Source organism: Apteryx rowi, unplaced genomic scaffold (assembly GCF_003343035.1).
Source record: "Apteryx rowi isolate R43461 unplaced genomic scaffold, aptRow1 scaffold_252, whole genome shotgun sequence".
Classification (NCBI taxonomy): Eukaryota; Metazoa; Chordata; class Aves; order Apterygiformes; family Apterygidae; genus Apteryx; species Apteryx rowi.
Genome location: NW_020448886.1, coordinates 100,232 through 119,053, shown reverse-complemented (window position 1 = coordinate 119,053; position 18,822 = coordinate 100,232). Strand labels below are relative to the sequence as shown.

The window sequence follows — 18,822 nt, the reverse complement described above, 5'->3', positions numbered from 1 at the left end:
TGATGCAAATAAGTTTTTTCCAGCTGTTTTAATAAATGTTCATGAAGTTTTAATATCTTTAAGAACAGAAGCACTTATTTTCCTGTTTTACTTGAATATGAAGTTATTTTGGTCATCACACTGTAAAGGTTTCTGAGTAGGTAAAAATTCTGGGTTTGGAGCCACAAGCCAACCAATCTGTTTATCAACTCAAGAGTTCTGTTGTATGAATTACTTTTCTTTCTTTGTTTCAGGTTCCAGTGCAATGGTCTGATATGATCACTCTAAAAGCCAGGATGACCAATTATGGCCTACCTAGATACCAGTGGCTTACCCATGCTTGGAATTTCTTTCAGAGGGAGGTAAGAAGACAGTTAATTCATGAAGTAGTGCCTGTTCAGTAAGTGGTATTTATCTGTTAAGGAAGAGGTTTGTTTTTTTTAATGAAAGAGAAATGCAAGTTTAATGAAAGACTATGTAGTGATGATATCTTTTAGATCACTTGATATCCAACTCTTCAGCTTTTATGAGCTCTAAAAATTCCATGTATCTTTATGACTCTGAAGGTCTCCATTTTTCTTAGAACTTATGTTTATTATTCCCAGGACGTGCTATAGCTTTATCTAATGCTGATATGTGCACGTCCATTGCGCTCTCTTTCTTTCTTTTTCTTTTTTTTTTTAAAACAATGTTTCCTAAAGACTTGCACCTCAAAAAATAAATACTGAACGTACAGTTGTTGGAAGTGAAGTAGTGTTCAGTCATGACAACCTAAATAGCTGATTTATGTGCAGTTAAGTAGGCATATAATTCTTAGTATTATTGAGTATCTAGCAGTTCAACTCAAGAGACAGAATGTCTGTATCTAGTTACTTGGTGTAATTATGGTGCAGTGCATGAAGCCTATTTAAAAAAAACATATTCAAAGGGTATTAAAACTCTTTGTTTGCATATGCCACTAATAATCCAAAAATAAGTAAAATTGAATTAAATTACTAACATTTTCTTCTCCTTTGCCAGTGATGGTAGGACACCAACACCTTTTAAGATTATTATTACATTAAGAATATAATGTGTATAGAATTAAAAATCTGTGGGTAGAATAAAATGAACATTTCTGTTTGCTATTTTAATATTAAACTGTGCTCTCCTTCCTGTATGCTTTGTTAGTTTCCTTTAGTGGAGCTGTCATATCTAAGATATGGTGTTACCTGGAAGTGGATGGGAAAGGAAGCTTCCAAGAAGATGCCAAAACAGTCTCTTTGGCTGTGGTTTCCGAAAGTGATCAGGGAATTTTATTTCCTTTGACAAGGGAAAACAACAAACCCAAAAGCTGGCTTGTATATTCACAGCTTTGCCCTGTAGCCTGCTGAAATTCAGAACTGTTTTTAAAGAATGAAGTATTATGTTACAAAAACATGAAATTGCCCAAGGTAAAACCCATTAACTCCAAATATAACTCACATGCAGGAAAAGAACTCTTTAAATGCCTGTCATTGTGCTGCTCTTGTTGAAATGTTGAAATCTATCATTGTTGCACAGATTTCCTGTTTATTTAAACATTTCCTGGCGACACTTGGTTAGTCTGTATTTGTATTAAAACCTGAAAGAAAGAGTGAGGACTACATGAGCCGAAACTTTTTATTCTTCCCTGGCTATTCAAGTGCCATGTGAAATCCAGTAATCCTTCATATTTGGAAAGTAGAGTGTCTGTGTCTGTTCTGTGCCTGAGGTAATATAATCAAGTGATCTTGATTTCCTTGACTAGAGCTGGTATTATATCTTGGTTTAAATATATAGGTTGATTAAATAAAAAGCTGCCTTTTATGCTCCTGGTTATTGTAGTGTCATAGTAATGGCTGGATAGATAAGATTAGGAGACTGTTCCTGAGACAGATCTGGCTTTAAAGTGAATGTTAATAACAAAACTTCAACTTCTTTGCCAAAGAAGCCACTGCCTATCCCTTCTAGGAGAAGGAGGGCGGTGGGGGGAGTGCCTTTATAAGTTAAACTTCTTATGTTTCATCTGTGACCAGAGGAATGATTTTAGGAAAGTGTGAAGTTAATTGGGCAGGCTGTTTTACCACTCCTTGTTAATTGGTGAGGTGCCATTTTTATTTTGTCTACTTATAACTCAAATACTGAATCTATGAGCCTGGTATGTATTTTTAACATCTGAGCGAGTTGGAAATGTCTCTCACTCACAACCCCCCTACACTCACCCTTCCTCCTGCTGGTCTAATATCAGAATTGTGAATATGCAAAGGAAGATAGGAAGTGCTAATTGAAATCATGAAGGAAAAACTGGGGAAAACCAGCAATTAAAAAAAATATAAGGAAAAAAAGAGGGTGTTCAATAAGATTGTCTTTACAGTTACAATGAGGAGCCAAAGCTTGAGCTTTCCTTAGATACTCCCCTTTTGGAACTTGAGGAGAGTTTTGACTCTGTAAAGAACAGATTAAAAACAGAGACATTTGACCTGTGGCAAAAATCAAAAAAAGGAAGAAGTGAGATTTGTAAGAGGACTGGCAAATTAAGACATGGTGTGTGCAGACATGGTGTCTGAGCACTGATGTGTTGGACTGTGACTGAGGAGTGGAGTAATATCCTGTGGCTGTGAAGTGGTCAGGTGAGGCAAACGTTCTGAAGCGCACAGGTCAAAGGAACCAGGGGATGAATTACGAACCCTGAGGCTGATACTAGTGGACGTTCAGACAGGAAGCACTATTTTGTTCCTGCAGCAAGGCCTTTTTTTCAGTCATATCGCCTCCCCATCCAATGCAGTAAAAAATTTTGGCATAGCTGCTTCAGCTCTCTCTGATGTGAATGCAGCTAGCAATGTGATAGGGTGGTCATTTGACTTTAAATCTCTTGGTGTGCTTTTCAGGAAAGACGACAGGTTGTTACTCTTGGTGGATTTTATAGTCAATTATGACTCACCTGCTTTGCAGTCAGTTTTCCTATTTTTATGATTGATTCTGTTGCAGCATTTATTTTACTGTGATACTCTCTCCTTCTTCCACTTTCCTTTTTCTTTTCAGTATTTATGATTTCTGTACCTTTTTGCTCACTTTTTTCTTTTTTTCCTCCCTTTTTTCCTGTATTCTGATAAATCTCTGCTGTATTCTTGTTCTCATTTATTTTTCTTTATCATATTTGCTTATAGTCTGTTGTAGCCTTGCAGGAATACTCCTTAATCTTCTCTTGCCAGTTTTGGTAGCCAAATATGTAGTTTTTCATTACTGTCTTTTCACATTAGATTATCATGTGTTAGTCCCTTGTAATAACAATAGCAGAATTACAGGATAGGACAATTTCTGTGGAGTGTCGTTTAAGGGAGCAGTAGGGATCCAAAGGACAGGGCAAAGTCATTGACTTTTGATGTGTACATTGGTCACTGTGCTCCTTATTACTTTTCTTCAGTCACTTCTTCTGTCCAGGCATGGCAGAAAAATGTGTGGAAGCTCTAGTGGGTGTTTTAGGGCCTACTTGAATATTTTGAAAGGTTTTAATGGAAATTTATTGAGTTTTTGACCTGCTTTTATGAAGAAGTGGCATTATTGCTGATCTTGGCAAATCCTTCCTTTGCAGTTTAAATGTTGTGGGGTGGTGTACTTCACAGACTGGCTGGAAATGACAGAGATGGATTGGCCTCCTGACTCCTGTTGTGTCAGGGAGTTTCCAGGATGCTCGAAGCAGGCGCATCATGAGGATCTCAGTGACCTTTATCAGGAGGTAAGAAGAAAATTGTGGTTGTTCCAGAAGGCTTTGTGCAGTCTTCCTGATCCAGTTATTTTCCAAACTCATCACTTGCAGTGCAGCAAAAAGGTTTGAAGAGTAAGTATATTTATTGAAAGGGGTGTTAATGCTGAGCTTTTTGACATTTTCCATCTTATTAATGAAGACCTCCAGAGAGCGCTCTTCCGAAGCATTGCATTTCTACTTGTGCGCCCTGTTCCCAATTAGATATCAGAAGATCCTCTGGAGGTGGACGTTGAAAATTAGGAGAGCATGTATTGACAAAAATATGCTGATTCTCAGATCTCTTGACACAGTTTTTCTGAAGGGCTGCAGTAAATCAAAGATGAGGGAGGATATATAAAGTTTGCAATACAGTAATAAAAACTGAACTGTTTCCATTTCTCAGGTAACTAAACTGAAGCCACAAGTCTTGTATCATCTCAAGGGTTAAGAATTTGATGACCTCTTTAAAGTGGCCCCGGTGGCCTTAATATTCAGGTCAGAATAGGTGCATGATTTGTCCCTTTTTTTTTCTTTTTTTTCTCAAAAAAGAGGAGAAAAAAAAGAAATCCTTACCTGGAAATAAGTTATTAGTAATGCAGTTATCACCTGAGATATGACTAAACAATGAGATAATTATTTTATATTGAGTAGGTTGGAGTTAAACTTTGAGCTAATCAAAAAAAGTGTCTTAGTTTTGGTACTATGTCCAATCTCACATTGTCAGGCTAAGAGCAATTCTGCTACCCTATGGTAATGAGGACTATAGAGGTGCCTACATAGGAAGATGCTTCTGAAAAGTCCTTTGGCAGATGAGAGCTCTCTTGTTAACAGGGCTTATGTGGGGAGGCAAGTAATTCAGTTACTCCATTGTGAGCATACATCGAAGCTTTGTGTGAAAATGCTCCCTATTCTCACCTATTATCTTTCTTTCACCTGTGGAGTTAGGTAATGTCTGACCCAAGTGCAGTGAGGCCCCCACCTCCTTCAAAGCCCATCTTATTCTAGAACAACATTGTTTATAGATTCCATATGGTATATCATTAGTGTTGTCCTTGATTCTCTGTCTCTCACTTTCCTCCCGTGCAATAAAAGAGATGAAGTAACACATTGTAAAAGAATGTGTTTGTCTCTAACTATGCTAGCATAATCATTATTTAGAAAGATTTAAAAAGCCATAAAACCAAGAGAGGACCTATTAGAACCCTAAGCGGCTGAGGAAATAACTGTAGCCAATCACTATTGTTTGTAGAGTGAAAACTAAAAATAAGAAAAGGTGTTCTCTACTAAAACCCTTAGCTCTTGTCATGAAAGTTTTGTCTAAAGTCTCCTTTGTCTGCAGACTATTTTACAACTCTCTCTTTTTTTTTTTTTTTAATGCTGACGGACATCTGAAGACCTCTAATTGTGCATTCAGTATCAGAATGACCAACAGTCCAAATAACCAAAATGAGTGCCCAGAAAAGAGGGTAGGATCATACTGTAGAACTTTCCAGGATGTTCTCTTGGCCTTTGTCCTTTTGCAGTTCAGGGAATTCCTGAACAAGAGCTAATGTTTTGGGTTTTGTCTTGAAAAAACTCATTGAATTTGTCTGGTTACTTTTGGAATCCATGTTCCATTTTAGTATCTAGTAGATCTTGCATCATGGAATTCCACAGCTTAACTACATAGTGTTTGAAGACACGATATGGTTGATGTATCCAACATGGTGGAATTGGAAAAATTGCCTTCCTCCGTGTAAAAAAAAAACAAACAAAAAAACCCCCAAACCCTCAAAAAAAACAGTTTGGTGTAGTTCAAACTATGTTTTTGTTCATAAGTGTGCTAGATGAATTGAATAGGTTATGATAGGAATAACAGGAATATCAACTGTTATTCAAGGAATAACAATTAATATTTAGAGTATTTGAAATTTCTTCAGATTCTTAGGATCTTTTTTAGGATTTTCTTTCTTAGCAAAACTAGTTTTCTTGAATTTGAGAAATAAGTCATTAATTTTAAGCTTTTATTATAGGAACAAATTTTTAACTGTGTAAAGAATTGTAAGAGTAGTTTTAACTTTATATATATATATACACGCATGCACACGCGCACACACGCACACACTAGTTGGCATCTAAAGTAGTTTGCAAAAGTATTGTCCTAAGATTTCTTTTGTTATCTTTTATGTTTACTGGTACTGGTGAGCTGAAAATTCCTAGACTCATGTTCTGTATTTCTCCAAATTCTGCTGTGTTCTAGATAGAAAATGTATGGGATATTCAAAAGTAGTTTTTTAATCCCTGGCATATGTTAGAGTGGGTTTTAAGAGCTACTCTTCTGCTGTGTTTATCTCTGAGAAAAGACTGAAACTGTAAGTAAATAAATAAATAAACAAACAAAGCAAACTCTCTACAACATTTTTTGAGTCCTTTGGTATTAGAAGTTCTGATAAGGCTCATGTGCAAAAGTTTTTAACAGTGAATTAAGTCCATGTTTTGTCACAGTGCTGAACTTGCATACAGATGATAACAACTGAATCTGTCAAGCTAAAAATATGTCCTCAAAATATGAGGAAAAAACACAGGTAAATTAATTTCCTTAAATAATCAGAAGTGATAAGAACTTTGGATGGATTCTGGAAACTACAGTTTTACAAAATGCTGTGTAAAAGGGATTAACCATGTAAACTTGAATCTCATCACTCACACCCCCACCCCCACCCNCAAATGTATTTACTACCAAAAAGGCAATATTTTTCAGCTGGTGAAGAAGAGAACATGTAGCCTGAGGCTCAAGTGGTTTTCCCATCATGAGTGATAGACCTAAATAGAGCTCCTGTTGTGAGACTGAATTTTTAGCAGGAGGAAAAAGTCAATCACCCTTAGAAATTTAGAATAAGGTAGGAAAAAACAGACCATTCCTGAATCTAGGAAAGTAAGACAAAAATAACTGCTAGATGAGCCTTAGTGGAATGAATGGAAGCCACAACATTTATGCATTGCAGTAGAATGGCCCTAACACCCAGAGGTATATCAATCGCAATTGTATTTTCTATTGAACTGACAACTTCAGAGCTGCTGGGGAGACAGTTCCAACCACATGTCTTGTTCGTCATTTTACAGAAGGCTCAGCTGAAGAATTCACTGTTCTTGCTATTAAAAATTCCTGAAGATACCCATGTCCTTTTCTTTTTGTCCTTGGTTTAAAATCTATGCCTAAAAAACACCTGAATATAGTATGTGCTGTTGTTTTTTGTTTGTTTGTTTTTTTTTTTTTTAAAAAGGATTCTATTTATTTTACTCCAGAAATAGCTTCACATGCTCTGCTATATCATTTTTCCTAGCACACTTCTCTGAGCTTCCTAAGTGTATGCCTGCAGACTGCTTGCAAGTATATTTGATTTTAGTAGCTGGCCCTGTAGTTCAATACGCGGAAGTGGTGCCATTGACGTGGAGTGATCCACTGGGTTTGTATGGTACTGCAGACTTTCTGAGTAGAAATGTTCTGGACTAGCAGGCATCCATCCTAGGCCTGGTATCCCATCAGGAGGACCAGAGAAGACAGAGCTGCCAAAAGGCGGGTGCCTCAGAAGGCCAGTCTGTGCTAGGGAATCATAAAGACACAGGTTGTTTTCTTTCAGTCAGCTAATTGAAGAGCCTCTCTCACCTGATGGCAACGCATGCAGCACTGGTTACACTTCAGAGGAGTGTTCATCTCTGAGTGGTACAGCCAGACCGCTCACTTCTGGGGCCTGCCAGTCATTGACATGTACTTGAAGAAAGTGCTGTGACTTACCCTGCAATAACATTTGTTTTTTGTAATGCCATGCCAGTGATCCATGAACCACCCTCCAACTGTGTCTTAGAGAGCCTGCAGCAGTATAAATGTATGGAAGCTAAAGAAAGCTCATCATCTGTCCTAAGCATGCCTCCTGCTTATGTGAGGAGGCAAGAGTACATAAGCCATTGTCACTCAATACAAACCTAATTTTGAGCTCAGGAAGTACATACTTAGGAGAGGGAACAATATTCAGTGGAATGACTTGCCAAACTGCAGGTAAGTATGTCTTCTTTCTGCTAACCCTTTATTCCATAACCATATCCCAGGAAAGCAGTTCTCTACCCACTTCATGTGTGCAGGTCCATTGGGTTCTACTTGGAGAAAATTAATAGCCAAAGATGATGATATTTTAGTAAAGCAAAAGACTGTACCAAGACTCACTTGATAGAAAAGAAAAGCTGCCCGGCTTTTTTTCCTCAAGGATACCTGAAAGGCAAATCTGTGGTTCTTCCTCCACCCTTCCCCAGAGCATTTTAGATGGATTCAGCTCCTAGTAAAAAAATATTTTTGGTTCTTTAGTGCAGAATCAGTTCCAAACAGGAACTGTTTCACCAGCCACAAAAATACCATGTTGGTTTTTGTGAGGTATGAGCAATATTCAGTTGGCAAAACATTTTTTTTTTCCATGGTGCTTGCATGCAAGTTTGGTTTACAGGCTTGTTCAGTATGCTTGCTATTACATTTATGAGTACCATGCTGAAAGAACTTTCAAGGCTAGTCTGTCTGACTTCAGCTTTGGAGATGGAATGAGAAAAGCTTCTTTAGAAAATGATTCAAAACAAGCATACATAGTCTGTGACTCTCTGGTTTGAGTGGGAGCCTAAAGAGATTAGCCTTGCTAAACTCAAGTTGGCTTATGTAAATTCCTCACAAGTCTTTTCTACTACTTCAGAAAAGTTCTTTCCAGTACTTCAGAAAACTGAAGTTTGGTTTGTTGGCTGGGATTGACAGAGTTGTTGATTTGTTGCAGGTTTGCTGTAAATTTCTATTGGGATCTCTGAGCTTTCAATGATCTAAGTCATAATCCTCTACAAATACTATTTTTGTTGAAAGAGAGGTGGCTTACTTATAGGTCTGCCTCAGAGTATCATTTGGCAGGAATCTTGTTGCTCTTGCTGGATTTTGAAAGCTTTTCTTTTTTAATAAATTAGTCTTCATGGACTGCTTTTATTCTCACAAGCTTCCCCTTTATGCAGTTCATGGAATAGATTAACTTTTGAAAGACAGTGGTCGTGAGGCAGATACATAAGATGACAATGTGGCGTAGGAGGTTAATTTTGGTCTGAGGACAAGGGGAGTTCTGCCAGTCTCATAATAAGGAACTGTAGAACTAAATAAAATAGTTGGTAGGAGTTGGTATCTTCAGGAAAATCAAAATTGAATGTTAAATATCTTTTGTTTTCTAATTTTGAGTATACATAAGGAGCAGATCTGTTGACTGTGTTAATGGATTTGTGTTCTTTTCTGCTCTGAAAAGTGGCTTATTTAGGATCTGATCCTAGGAGAGTGTATTTATGCACTCTTTAGTTGCGGGCTACCAACTACAGATGTGTTGCGTAAGCAGAAATAAAATGCGTGAATGTGAGAATAACAGGCATGACTGGATATTTCTCATTTTTGAAGCTGATTTTGAACGTGTATTCTAGCAGAACTGTAAGAACATCATTAAGTGGAGGGAGGCAGTCTATACAGATCAGGCATAATTTGTCTTAGTTATGTGTCTGTACTAAGGAGATGTAGGCATTAATGTTATAGCTCTCCGTTAATGGATGTTTCCTCTAGGCAACAAATGAACTAAATTTGAGTACTGCTGTGGCTGAGCATTTTTAAATTGTGACCAGCATGTACCATAATCCCTTAAAGTTATCAAAAGTATTAAAATACGGGCAGTTTCTCTATAATTAAAAGGAAATTTGGAAAGTAGTATATTTGCAACAACATCTTTTAGTTCAAGAAAAAAAAGAGATGCCAACATGACAATTTTTATTCCTCATCAAGTTCAGTTAAATGGCTTTTGCTACAATGTTTTGGTTTTCTTTCCAGATTTCAAAAGAATCAAAATTTGGATCTTATTCTGTGTGTAAACTCTGTTAATGTCTAAAGAATGACGCACTTATATGATGAACAGCGCAAAGACATAGAGGTCCTTTAACTTATTCTGGTACAATCATTATATAGTACATTAATTTTATTTAGATCCTAAATGAGAATCTGTTGACTTCAGTGAGAATGTTGTATGCAAGGCAAGAATCAGACCTTTCATCAGTTACGTTCAGGACATTCACTTGAAACAGTGTTGACTATTGGAAATTTTAATGTGATTGAAATGTGTGCTTTATCATGTCTTGTCTTCAGATTCTGTCACTTATCAGCTACTTACTTGTAATAAAAAGGCTGTAAGAAATATGTAGTAAGGATGTAAACATGGAAATGACATTTGGAAAATAATGTCCTTCTTGATGGGTTCCTGATGTCTTCTGCTGAGACCGATGCCTATTTGTATTCCTTAACATTTTCCTGTCCAGATTATTACTCTGAATTTTCCATTGGTGGCTGCGTGTACCTTTAATTTCTGTACTGTGAAGTCCTGTAAAGTTTAGAATACGGAATAAGCATGGGTCAGAGGAGCTGAGGGTCCACTTTTCAAAGCTTTATTCTTTTTAAGACTGAAAATTAGCACACATGAATAGCAAGCAGTACAGTTTGTGTTGACACTGTTGTCCCATAGTTCCCAGAGCCAGTGTCTCTTTGTGGATCCTTGCTGCCTTACGAGGACTTAGGAGCTTTCCTGGAGTGCCTTGTGTAATAACTAGTTGGCCACATGGACAAACTGTGGAGCCCATGCTGATAGTTTGGAAAGGGCTGAGCAGTCAAAGAGCAACCAGTCTTTCTGAATTTCCAGTTTTAGAAATCAAGCATATTTTATATTCACCAGACTTTTTCCTGTGAGAGTTAACGCTCTGGATTTGCACCTGCACTATGGTAAGGAGAGATGGTGTATGTGAGCATCTTCCTAATATGGTATATGGACTGTAAGCCCTTTGGAGCAAAGCCTAGCTCACTGCTTGGGTTTGTGCAGAGCTTGATGCAGGCAGCTAGTTACAGCTACTCTTGCAATGGTTAATGAAACGAAAGAGGGCAATAATACAGTGATGTAACTTTCAAGCTCAAATATCTGAACATTCTCCATTGGCATAACTGCAGGGGAAAAAAAAAATTGGGGACAGAGAATCGAGTGAAACTCTGGTAGGCAGTGGAGGGGGGCAGAATTTTTCAATAGGAGGTTTTCAAACCGCAATACTTAGAGTATTGGTACTTGTGCCCCATCAGAGCTGTAACCTGACTCAGTGTGGAGAACTTCCACTGCCAGTGTTGTTCCCTGCTGCCACTGCAGTAGCCAGTGATGCTGTGCAGGAGGGAAAGAAGCGTGGGATCCATTAAGCTAAATTAATTCATTTTTTTGAACAGGGACATTTCCCTGTAATTTTCCACAATATTGGCTTCATTGTTGCCTCCCAATCACAATGACTTGGATACAATTTTTTTCGAGCAAATAGCCAAAAAACTTTTCAAAGACATTGAGAAATTACTGTGCAATGACAATAAGTTTCTTGGCCCTGCACAAGATACAAGATAGAAATGGTTCTTGAAGCAAAACTATTGCAAAAAAATCACAGAGAAGTTTCTACATTCAGAGTAGAAATGAATTTAGTTAATTTTTAGTGTATAGTCTTAGGATAGTGGGGGATGTTGCAGTGTATCAAGCATAAATGGATATGCTTTTTTACTGAGGAGATGCTCCCAGTTTAAGACTAAAAAGCAGGAATAACACTACATTCATGTGGTATTCTTCCTACTTTTTACTAAAGAAAAACTGTTTATATCCTGTGCCTTCTGGAAATTTGTCAGAAGTCCTTCATTAAAGGTTATTCCACTCAGTGTTCCACACTCAGACTGCGTCTGGAATGCAATGGTTTTTCTACTTCATAGGGACTTTCTGCTGAACTAATAAACTAGCATATAATGAGTCTAGATAAAACACTAAAAAAGAAAAAGTGTAAAGAAACATGAGGTTACACAGGTCTATAGATCTTTCTTAGAATATTGTTTTAGCTTGAGATTGTGATTTTTTTTTTTTTTAGAAAAAAAAATCTACAAATTAAAATAATCAACAGACCTAAAGGTCTGCAACTTAAGAAAATAAGATGATTAAGAGGATTTAATGACTTTTAAACTTTAGGTGAAAAAGTTGAGTTTAAAAATCAGTGAAGCTGATAAGAACCCATATCAACTCTGAATGATTTTGAATAGAAAGGTATACCATAGATCTCTTGGAGCTTGTTATATAAAGAAAATTGTCAATGTATGAAAGAATTTTAAGATGACATTGATTTTAAGATGACAGTGATAAAGAAGCAGGCAAAGTAACTTCTAAAATATTGTTTGAAGGGAATGAGAGAGAAAAATCTTGGGGAGCCAGAAAGCCGATACTAGATAGGATGAGCTAAATTTTGGGAACTCCACAAGCCAAATAATGTTGACTAAATCTTTTTTTTTTTTTTAATCTATTTTGTTTCATAGGGATGTGGTAAAAAGATGTACACTTTTTTGAGGGGGACGAAGCAATTGCAAGTGCTGCGATTTCTGGGAATCTCTATTGGAGTAACGCAGATTCTGGCTATGATCCTCACTATTACCTTGCTATGGGCTCTGTACTATGACAGAAGGGATCCTGGGGCAGACCAAATCATGTCCCTGAAGAGTGACACCGCACAACACCTGTCATGTCATTCAGTGGAGCTACTGAAACCAAACCTAACACGGATCTTTGAACATACATCCATGGCAAACAGCTTTAATACACACTTTGAAATGGAAGAGTTGTAGGTGATACAGTGGTTCGAAGAAGTTGCAAAGGGTTTTAATCTTTTTTTTTTCTTTTCTCCTTTTTGGTGGTGTTTTTATTCTGTTCCATCAAGTACACTGATATACCAGTCTTTCTGTGCTTCAGAAAACAGCTAATGAATAGTAGAGGAAACATCTGCACAGAAAGAAAGCTGAGCAAATGTCTGTTTTGCAGCATCTTAGGACAGCCATGAAAAGGGGTTTTTTTGCATTTTGTAAGGCATTCATTCACCGGGCACAGTAGTATTTAACTTATTGTCACAAGATGTGTGATGTGTAAAGTACCGATTCATTCACAGGTAGATGGACAGAACTAATGACATACTCCTAAGGAAGCACCACCGAAAAGCAAGAAAAATACTTGTCTTCCAAAGAAATGACTGTGCTTTGAACAAAGAGGATGACTTCAGCTGAAACTGACTTTTACATTTTTACTAAGCCATTTGGAAAATGTCTTAAAATAATCAGGGATCTACATGTATATAAATGTGTGTTTTGTGTGTGCATGGATAGCAGAACTACAATTCAGGTAAATACTTGGATTTAAAATTTGCAAGATTTGTTTTTTAAAAAAAGGCAAGATTCTTTTTCTAACAAAATCTTTATCTTAGCTATTGCTGTTAAAGATGTTCTAAAACTTCTATTTTTATCTAACATACTGTTTAATTTTTAAGTTTAAATTTATTAAACAGATTAAAAACAAAACTGACTCTGGACAGTAGACTAATTTTCTGAGTAATTCTAGAAAATTCTTCTTTGAAATAGTTTGTTCTGTGGACTATTTGTTAGTATCAAAAAAAAAAAAAATCTTTCCAAACTGGGGATCAGTATGGGGAGTAGCACATTTTTGTAGATATATCCATTTTTCTATCCATGTTTCCCCTCAAAATAGAAACAAAAGACTACAGGAAAAAATGCTTGTTATTCTGGATGCTATTGCAATAGTTGTAAAAGTACAGAAGGAGAAATTATACTTTGGCTTGTTCTTCATTAAGAGCTCTTTAGTGGCTTAAAATGCCACATGGAAACTGCATTAAAGTATATTTATTGAGGTGGGAAAAGTGCATTTTACTGTATTTTTATGAACAATGTTTATTTCGTAGGATTATTTTTACAATTGACCACTCTCCTGAAATATGTATTTGCTCCACTGAGTACAATAGTTTGTGGCAAATGGGTTTTTACATAATATTGCATTTGAAAAATTCTTTCCACTTGTTTTGGAATTTGTAAAAGGAAAAAGAAGCAAGGTGTGATTTGGTAGACAATAAAATTACTATTGTCTTAAATTCCATAATGGCTTTTTTATTGTAAAGGCCTAGAATGTGAATGCTTTGGGTGGAAGCGGAAGGGTCCTCCTCCTAGTGTGAGTTAATTTGACATGTTTTTGCCTATTCCACTTATTCTGTCATGGAGAAATGAACTGCAAATTTCAATTTCTTTTCTGTTACTTCTAAGAAAGTTGCCAAAGGATCATGAAATTAGGATGACAGCTCTTCAGTTTTGTGGGCTTTTGTTTGTTTCTTTTAGCAGTCTTCATGTGGATGTAATTATTTCACAGGTACCATTGCAAGCAAGATTACCCTTCTGTTTTTGTACCTCTCCTACCAAAAAAAAAAATACATATATATATATATATCCTCAATTTTTTCTCTGGAATTTCCTTGTCAGAAATGTATTCTCATGCACTGTTCAGAAAGTCTGTTGTGCCCAGACTTACTTTACATATACAGCAGACTTCTTTCCTTCCCACTGTTTAGCCTGGGCAGCATTTCTGCAGCTATGGGCAATGGTCCTATGTAGAAAAACAGGGTGATGTATTGATGTATCCAGGAAAGCCTGGATGTAGACCAGCTTTAGACTTTGGAGGGCTACTGTGACCTGTGATGCTACACAGTGGTTTGAGCTGTTGCTTCTTGCTTTTTTTGTTGTGGAAGGTTTTCATTGCAGATTGTCTTTTGTTGTGATGCCGTGGTGGTGGTGGTGTTACAAGTCAGTGTCATGGCTGACGAGATTTTTCTATAAAATTCAAACTTAACACCATGACTAACAGGAGTCATTTGCAAACCCTAAGCCCATTTGGGGAAAATTCTTTGCTAAACATGGATATTTTATGAATTTATAATCCTAACAATTGGAACCCTCCCATTACTAAACTTAGTCTAGGCAACATGACCCTACTAGACCCTGTGATAATTCTGTGATAATTTCAGCCCTCTCTAAATAAAATTCTACATCCAGTCCTGGGCTGCTGTTATACCCCTAGTCCAGGAAACCCTAGATTGTGCTTACCAACTTCTAAGTCAGAGAGTCTTGAGTAATATTTCAGGGAGCTCTATCGGTTGAAAGTCTAGCACTATAGCAGTGTCTTAGGGTGTAAGTAATCTTAACTTCAACCCAGACATTCCTACTGTGTGCAGGTACTATTGTAATGCAGATTTCTAAATTACAACTGAACCTAGGGAATCTCACCCTAAGTAAAGTGAAAATGTTACTGGAAGATGCTCTTTGCTCAGGAAATCCTGAAGATTAATCAAAGTTCAAACAAAGGTGCATGTATGGAACCTACCTTAGCAATGCCTCAGCTATCCTTATCTTGAGGTTAGGTTATATCCTCCCATGGGAGTACTCTGCAAGCTCAGATTCAGGTTACCTGTGTATCTTTCCATGTTAGGGTTAGAGTTCATGAAGGAACATATATGGCAAGCAGGCTTGGTTAAGGAGATTCACTGGAGAAGTCTGCAGCTAGAATTAGAGGTACTAACAGGCAAGATCACTTGGTTTTAGGCTTCCCAGATGGTTAGCAAACGCTGCCATTAGGTGCAGGTAGGTTATTCTAAGGGCAGGAATTCAGCTCTCTGAGAAGGGTGAGTAGTGTACGCTTGCTGCAACAGGTTCAGAGATAAAGGCTCCCCCCTTTCTAGGGAAAGGTAGGTATGGTGGAGTCCCTTTTAGGGTCTCCTTATCTGGATTAGGATTCCTTAGCTAGGTTTGTGAGAGCTCAATATTGCTGCCATGTCCAAATTTTGTGTTGTGTGTGTGTATATATATGTATACATCTATATACATATATGTATGTATATGTTTAGTGTTGGGCATTGACTTGTAGTGATCCTCTTTCTAGGGCTTGGCTTGAAGAGGGGTATTTATACTCCCCAGAAAAATTTTAGTCTAACAGAAGAGGTTGGAGGTGCACAGAGGTGAAATCTATGACTGAGGTTTTTCAGTAGAGGGTGTGTGTAGAGTGGAGATTGGTGTGCCGTCCTAGATTAAACAGGGGTGGGGAGCAAGTGAAGGTATTTGTATGGCCCTTGTAGGGGTTGCCAGATTGGTTAAGATAAAATTCCTTGTTTAGAATACAAGCAACATTTTGTAGGGCACCCTGGAAGAACATGCTCAAGGATAGGTAAGAGTCTGTGCATGTCTCTGGGATCTGTTCAGGTTTTCAATAAAGAAGCTCATTGCCTTTTGTTCTGTTCAAATGACAAAGGGGATTCATCAGATCATGGCTAAACTGGGAGATTCTAGGTCCAGGAGCTGACAGATCCTCCCACATCATGCAAAGAAAGAGTAGGGGTTTGAGGCAGTGCTTCTCAAAATATGATTTGGTCAGGGTTCTGTCATTCTGGGATCATTTTGGCGCATTTAGTAGACAGGCCTCACAGACCAATGTTTGTGGACCCCCAGGATAGTGAACCTCTGTACTCAGGGTAACCTTACCTGATCTTGAGCCAGTTTGTATTCAGAATGGTGTTGGCTTAATTTGGGTAAAGAACCACACATCAGGAACGCTGAAAGTAATTCCTTTCCTGGTAAAGTTTACTGGTAAGTATTCTGGGAAGTAAGTGAGGGAAGGTTGAGGATTTTGGTGTCTCTGTCTCCTATTTTGAGTATCTAACCTCATTTGACCATCTAGGTTTCAGCTGTAAATTGGAACTCCTTCAAACTTTTTATTTTACTGAGCTCAGACTATTCTGTGTTCCTGTTTTTCTAGGGTTTATTCAGAGACTCTTCAGTTCATTGACTAGACTGCAGTAAGTATATTCTTTTCCTGTGGGGCTTTAGGATATAAGTAGGAGAGTGGCTGCTTGGCAAGGGGAGCATTCAGAGATACTTGCAGCAGTGAAAGCTGCTTCATCCTTTTATTTCCTTTTTCTGTAAGTCTCACAGGAGTACCCAGAGGAGAATGATGGTGTATTCTTCCTTCTGTGCAGCATAAACTTTGCCGTAATGAACCGCATCTTTCTTGTTGTGACAAGCAGCTATGGAGCTGCTTTTTAATGCTTTTCACAGACCATCACTTAATGCAGAGGACAGCATCTGTGTTAGATAATGGGTCAACCCCTGCCCTACATCAGGTGTTCCCATTCAGCCCAGTAAATCAGCATTGAATCAATGGAACTGTTTCCATAACAGTGGATTATTAAGTTTGGCATCATGCAATAATGATTCAGGAGTATAAGGATACTTTTAGGAGATAATCTTTACTATTTTTGGTCCTTGGACAAGGTATCGCTTCATCTGCCAGCAAGTCATATAACAGAAGTTTCTGGAGGAAGCATTCTGTTCTCTATAACAGAGTTCATTGTGTAAAAGCACCCCATAAATCTAAGGGCATATATAAAGAATAAGCAATAAAAAAAGAGGCACTTGGTCAGAGTGACTATACGGTTATATTGTGATCTAGGCAGGGATTTTCAAATACTTTTTGAAGTTTTTACCACCAGAACATCATGTTTAATTCATATGAATTACTATATTGAAATGAGATTGTGTCTAAAACTTTAAAACTCACCTATAATTGACTGCATTTCTTTAAAAATGTCTTAAACAGCTCAGAATTTTTCATGCATCTATTTGCTTTTCGTTCAGGGCTCCCCTACTTTCAGCGTTTTCCTGTGCAGAGGTACTGTACAAAGTACTGTAAAATGACTACTTTTAATAAATAATGAAGGCCGGCAGTTAAACTAAGCTGTCTAGGTACTTGGGTATATCTTAGTCTTCATCAGTTCTAAATATGTTGATCTTGTTCATTCCTGACAGCTCATTTACAGTGCCTATCTGTACATTTACAAATCCAGTATCATTTCCATTGAGTAATTACATTTGATTGCTATTCCAGAACACCTAAAAATCTTCAAATGTTTCCGTGATCAATGGGAAAATAAAATCGTGTTGGTCCCAGATGCAGGAGAGAGAGCATATGACCTCTTAAGCACCCTCCCTGCCCAAATCTCTATGATCCTGTGATTTTTAGCAATTTATTCTTCTCCAGACCAATTTCTGCTTTGAAAGTCACCCTCTTCCATAGAACAAGTGCAATTTGTATTGTATTCTCCACTGTGAAAACATTCTCTCAAGAGCGAGTGTGTTTCTACAGTAATTATATCCGAAGCCTCAAAATTTAAGTGTATGCTTTTGGTTTGTATCCTGTAGCTAGAGGACAATCATTCTCTTTAAAAATGCTCTAGGATGGTTCACAGACAGATGTTACTTATATTAGAAGGCTTTTCCCTCACAGATCAGTCTAAAAGTAAGCTCCTGACAAAGGTAGCTGTCATGCGTGCCCGTAATAGAGTATACATGACTGATAAATCAGCATGATCTGCATTGTTAGTTTCCTCTGTAAGTGATACACAGTGTGTTATCTGCTATTACGCTACAAAAGGAGTTTGATCTCATCTATGCAGTAATATTGTTGAGGGAATTTGATATCAGATTTGAGGTGGTACTGTGGCCTGGGAGATTCAGTAGTTGGTGTCTAGATGTGTTCAGAACATAGTGGATACCTTTTAAAAAAAATGCAGATAAAGATGTAGAGTTCACTTTGCTGGAAACAATTTAATGACCCCAATTTTTTCTGCTGATGCAGGTTGGGATAAGAAATGGCAAAAGACTCCTTGAGGTAGCTCTGTTAGTGAAGAGCAGCCTGTGAAGGAAAATGTGCTAGCCACTCACACAGGAAAAGGGCTGCTCTGCGTTACAGAGCTGCAGCACGCTGGTCCCGTTGGCTCTGTTTTGGTTTAGGCATGCTCACAGTTTGCCTGGAGTTAGCATCAGGGACATTTGCTGCCCTCAGATTTAGTGTTCCTTGAATCTTGTTAGGAAAAAAAAAGTTCCATGAATAAGTTATTGCAAAACCAGGTTGACCCATTCAAGCATGCAGATGTTTTATTTAAATATTCCTCAAATGTCTATTTATTCAGCATAAAACATGTATTATGCTGCCTTCTGAAATACGATATATGACTGCCAATCAAAATTGTCAAAAACAACAGCCTTTGTTTCTTTGTATGATACACAGAAATAATTACATTTCATGTACAGTACAGATGCATTTTACACAGTCATCAACAGTCATTCACTACCAAAA

The 18,822-nt window shown here is 37.5% G+C and overlaps 1 protein-coding gene across 2 annotated transcripts in view; it reads left to right on the top strand.

Moving 5' to 3' along the window:
* The window catches only part of TSPAN12 (tetraspanin 12), a 51,632-nt gene extending 37,655 nt beyond the window's left edge, over positions 1–13,977 (top strand). The window contains exons 5-7 of one of the 2 annotated variants that reach the window (XM_026067053.1): positions 234–341; positions 3,572–3,715; positions 12,126–13,977. In XM_026067053.1, the coding sequence (XP_025922838.1) occupies positions 234–341; positions 3,572–3,715; positions 12,126–12,431 (558 nt within the window). In that variant the 3' untranslated portion in view covers positions 12,432–13,977. Of the gene's footprint in view, positions 1–233; positions 342–3,571; positions 3,716–5,118; positions 6,098–12,125 lie in introns of those variants that run through there. The other variant, XM_026067054.1, reaches the window with a different exon arrangement.
* The last annotated feature ends 4,845 nt before the right edge of the window (positions 13,978–18,822 follow it).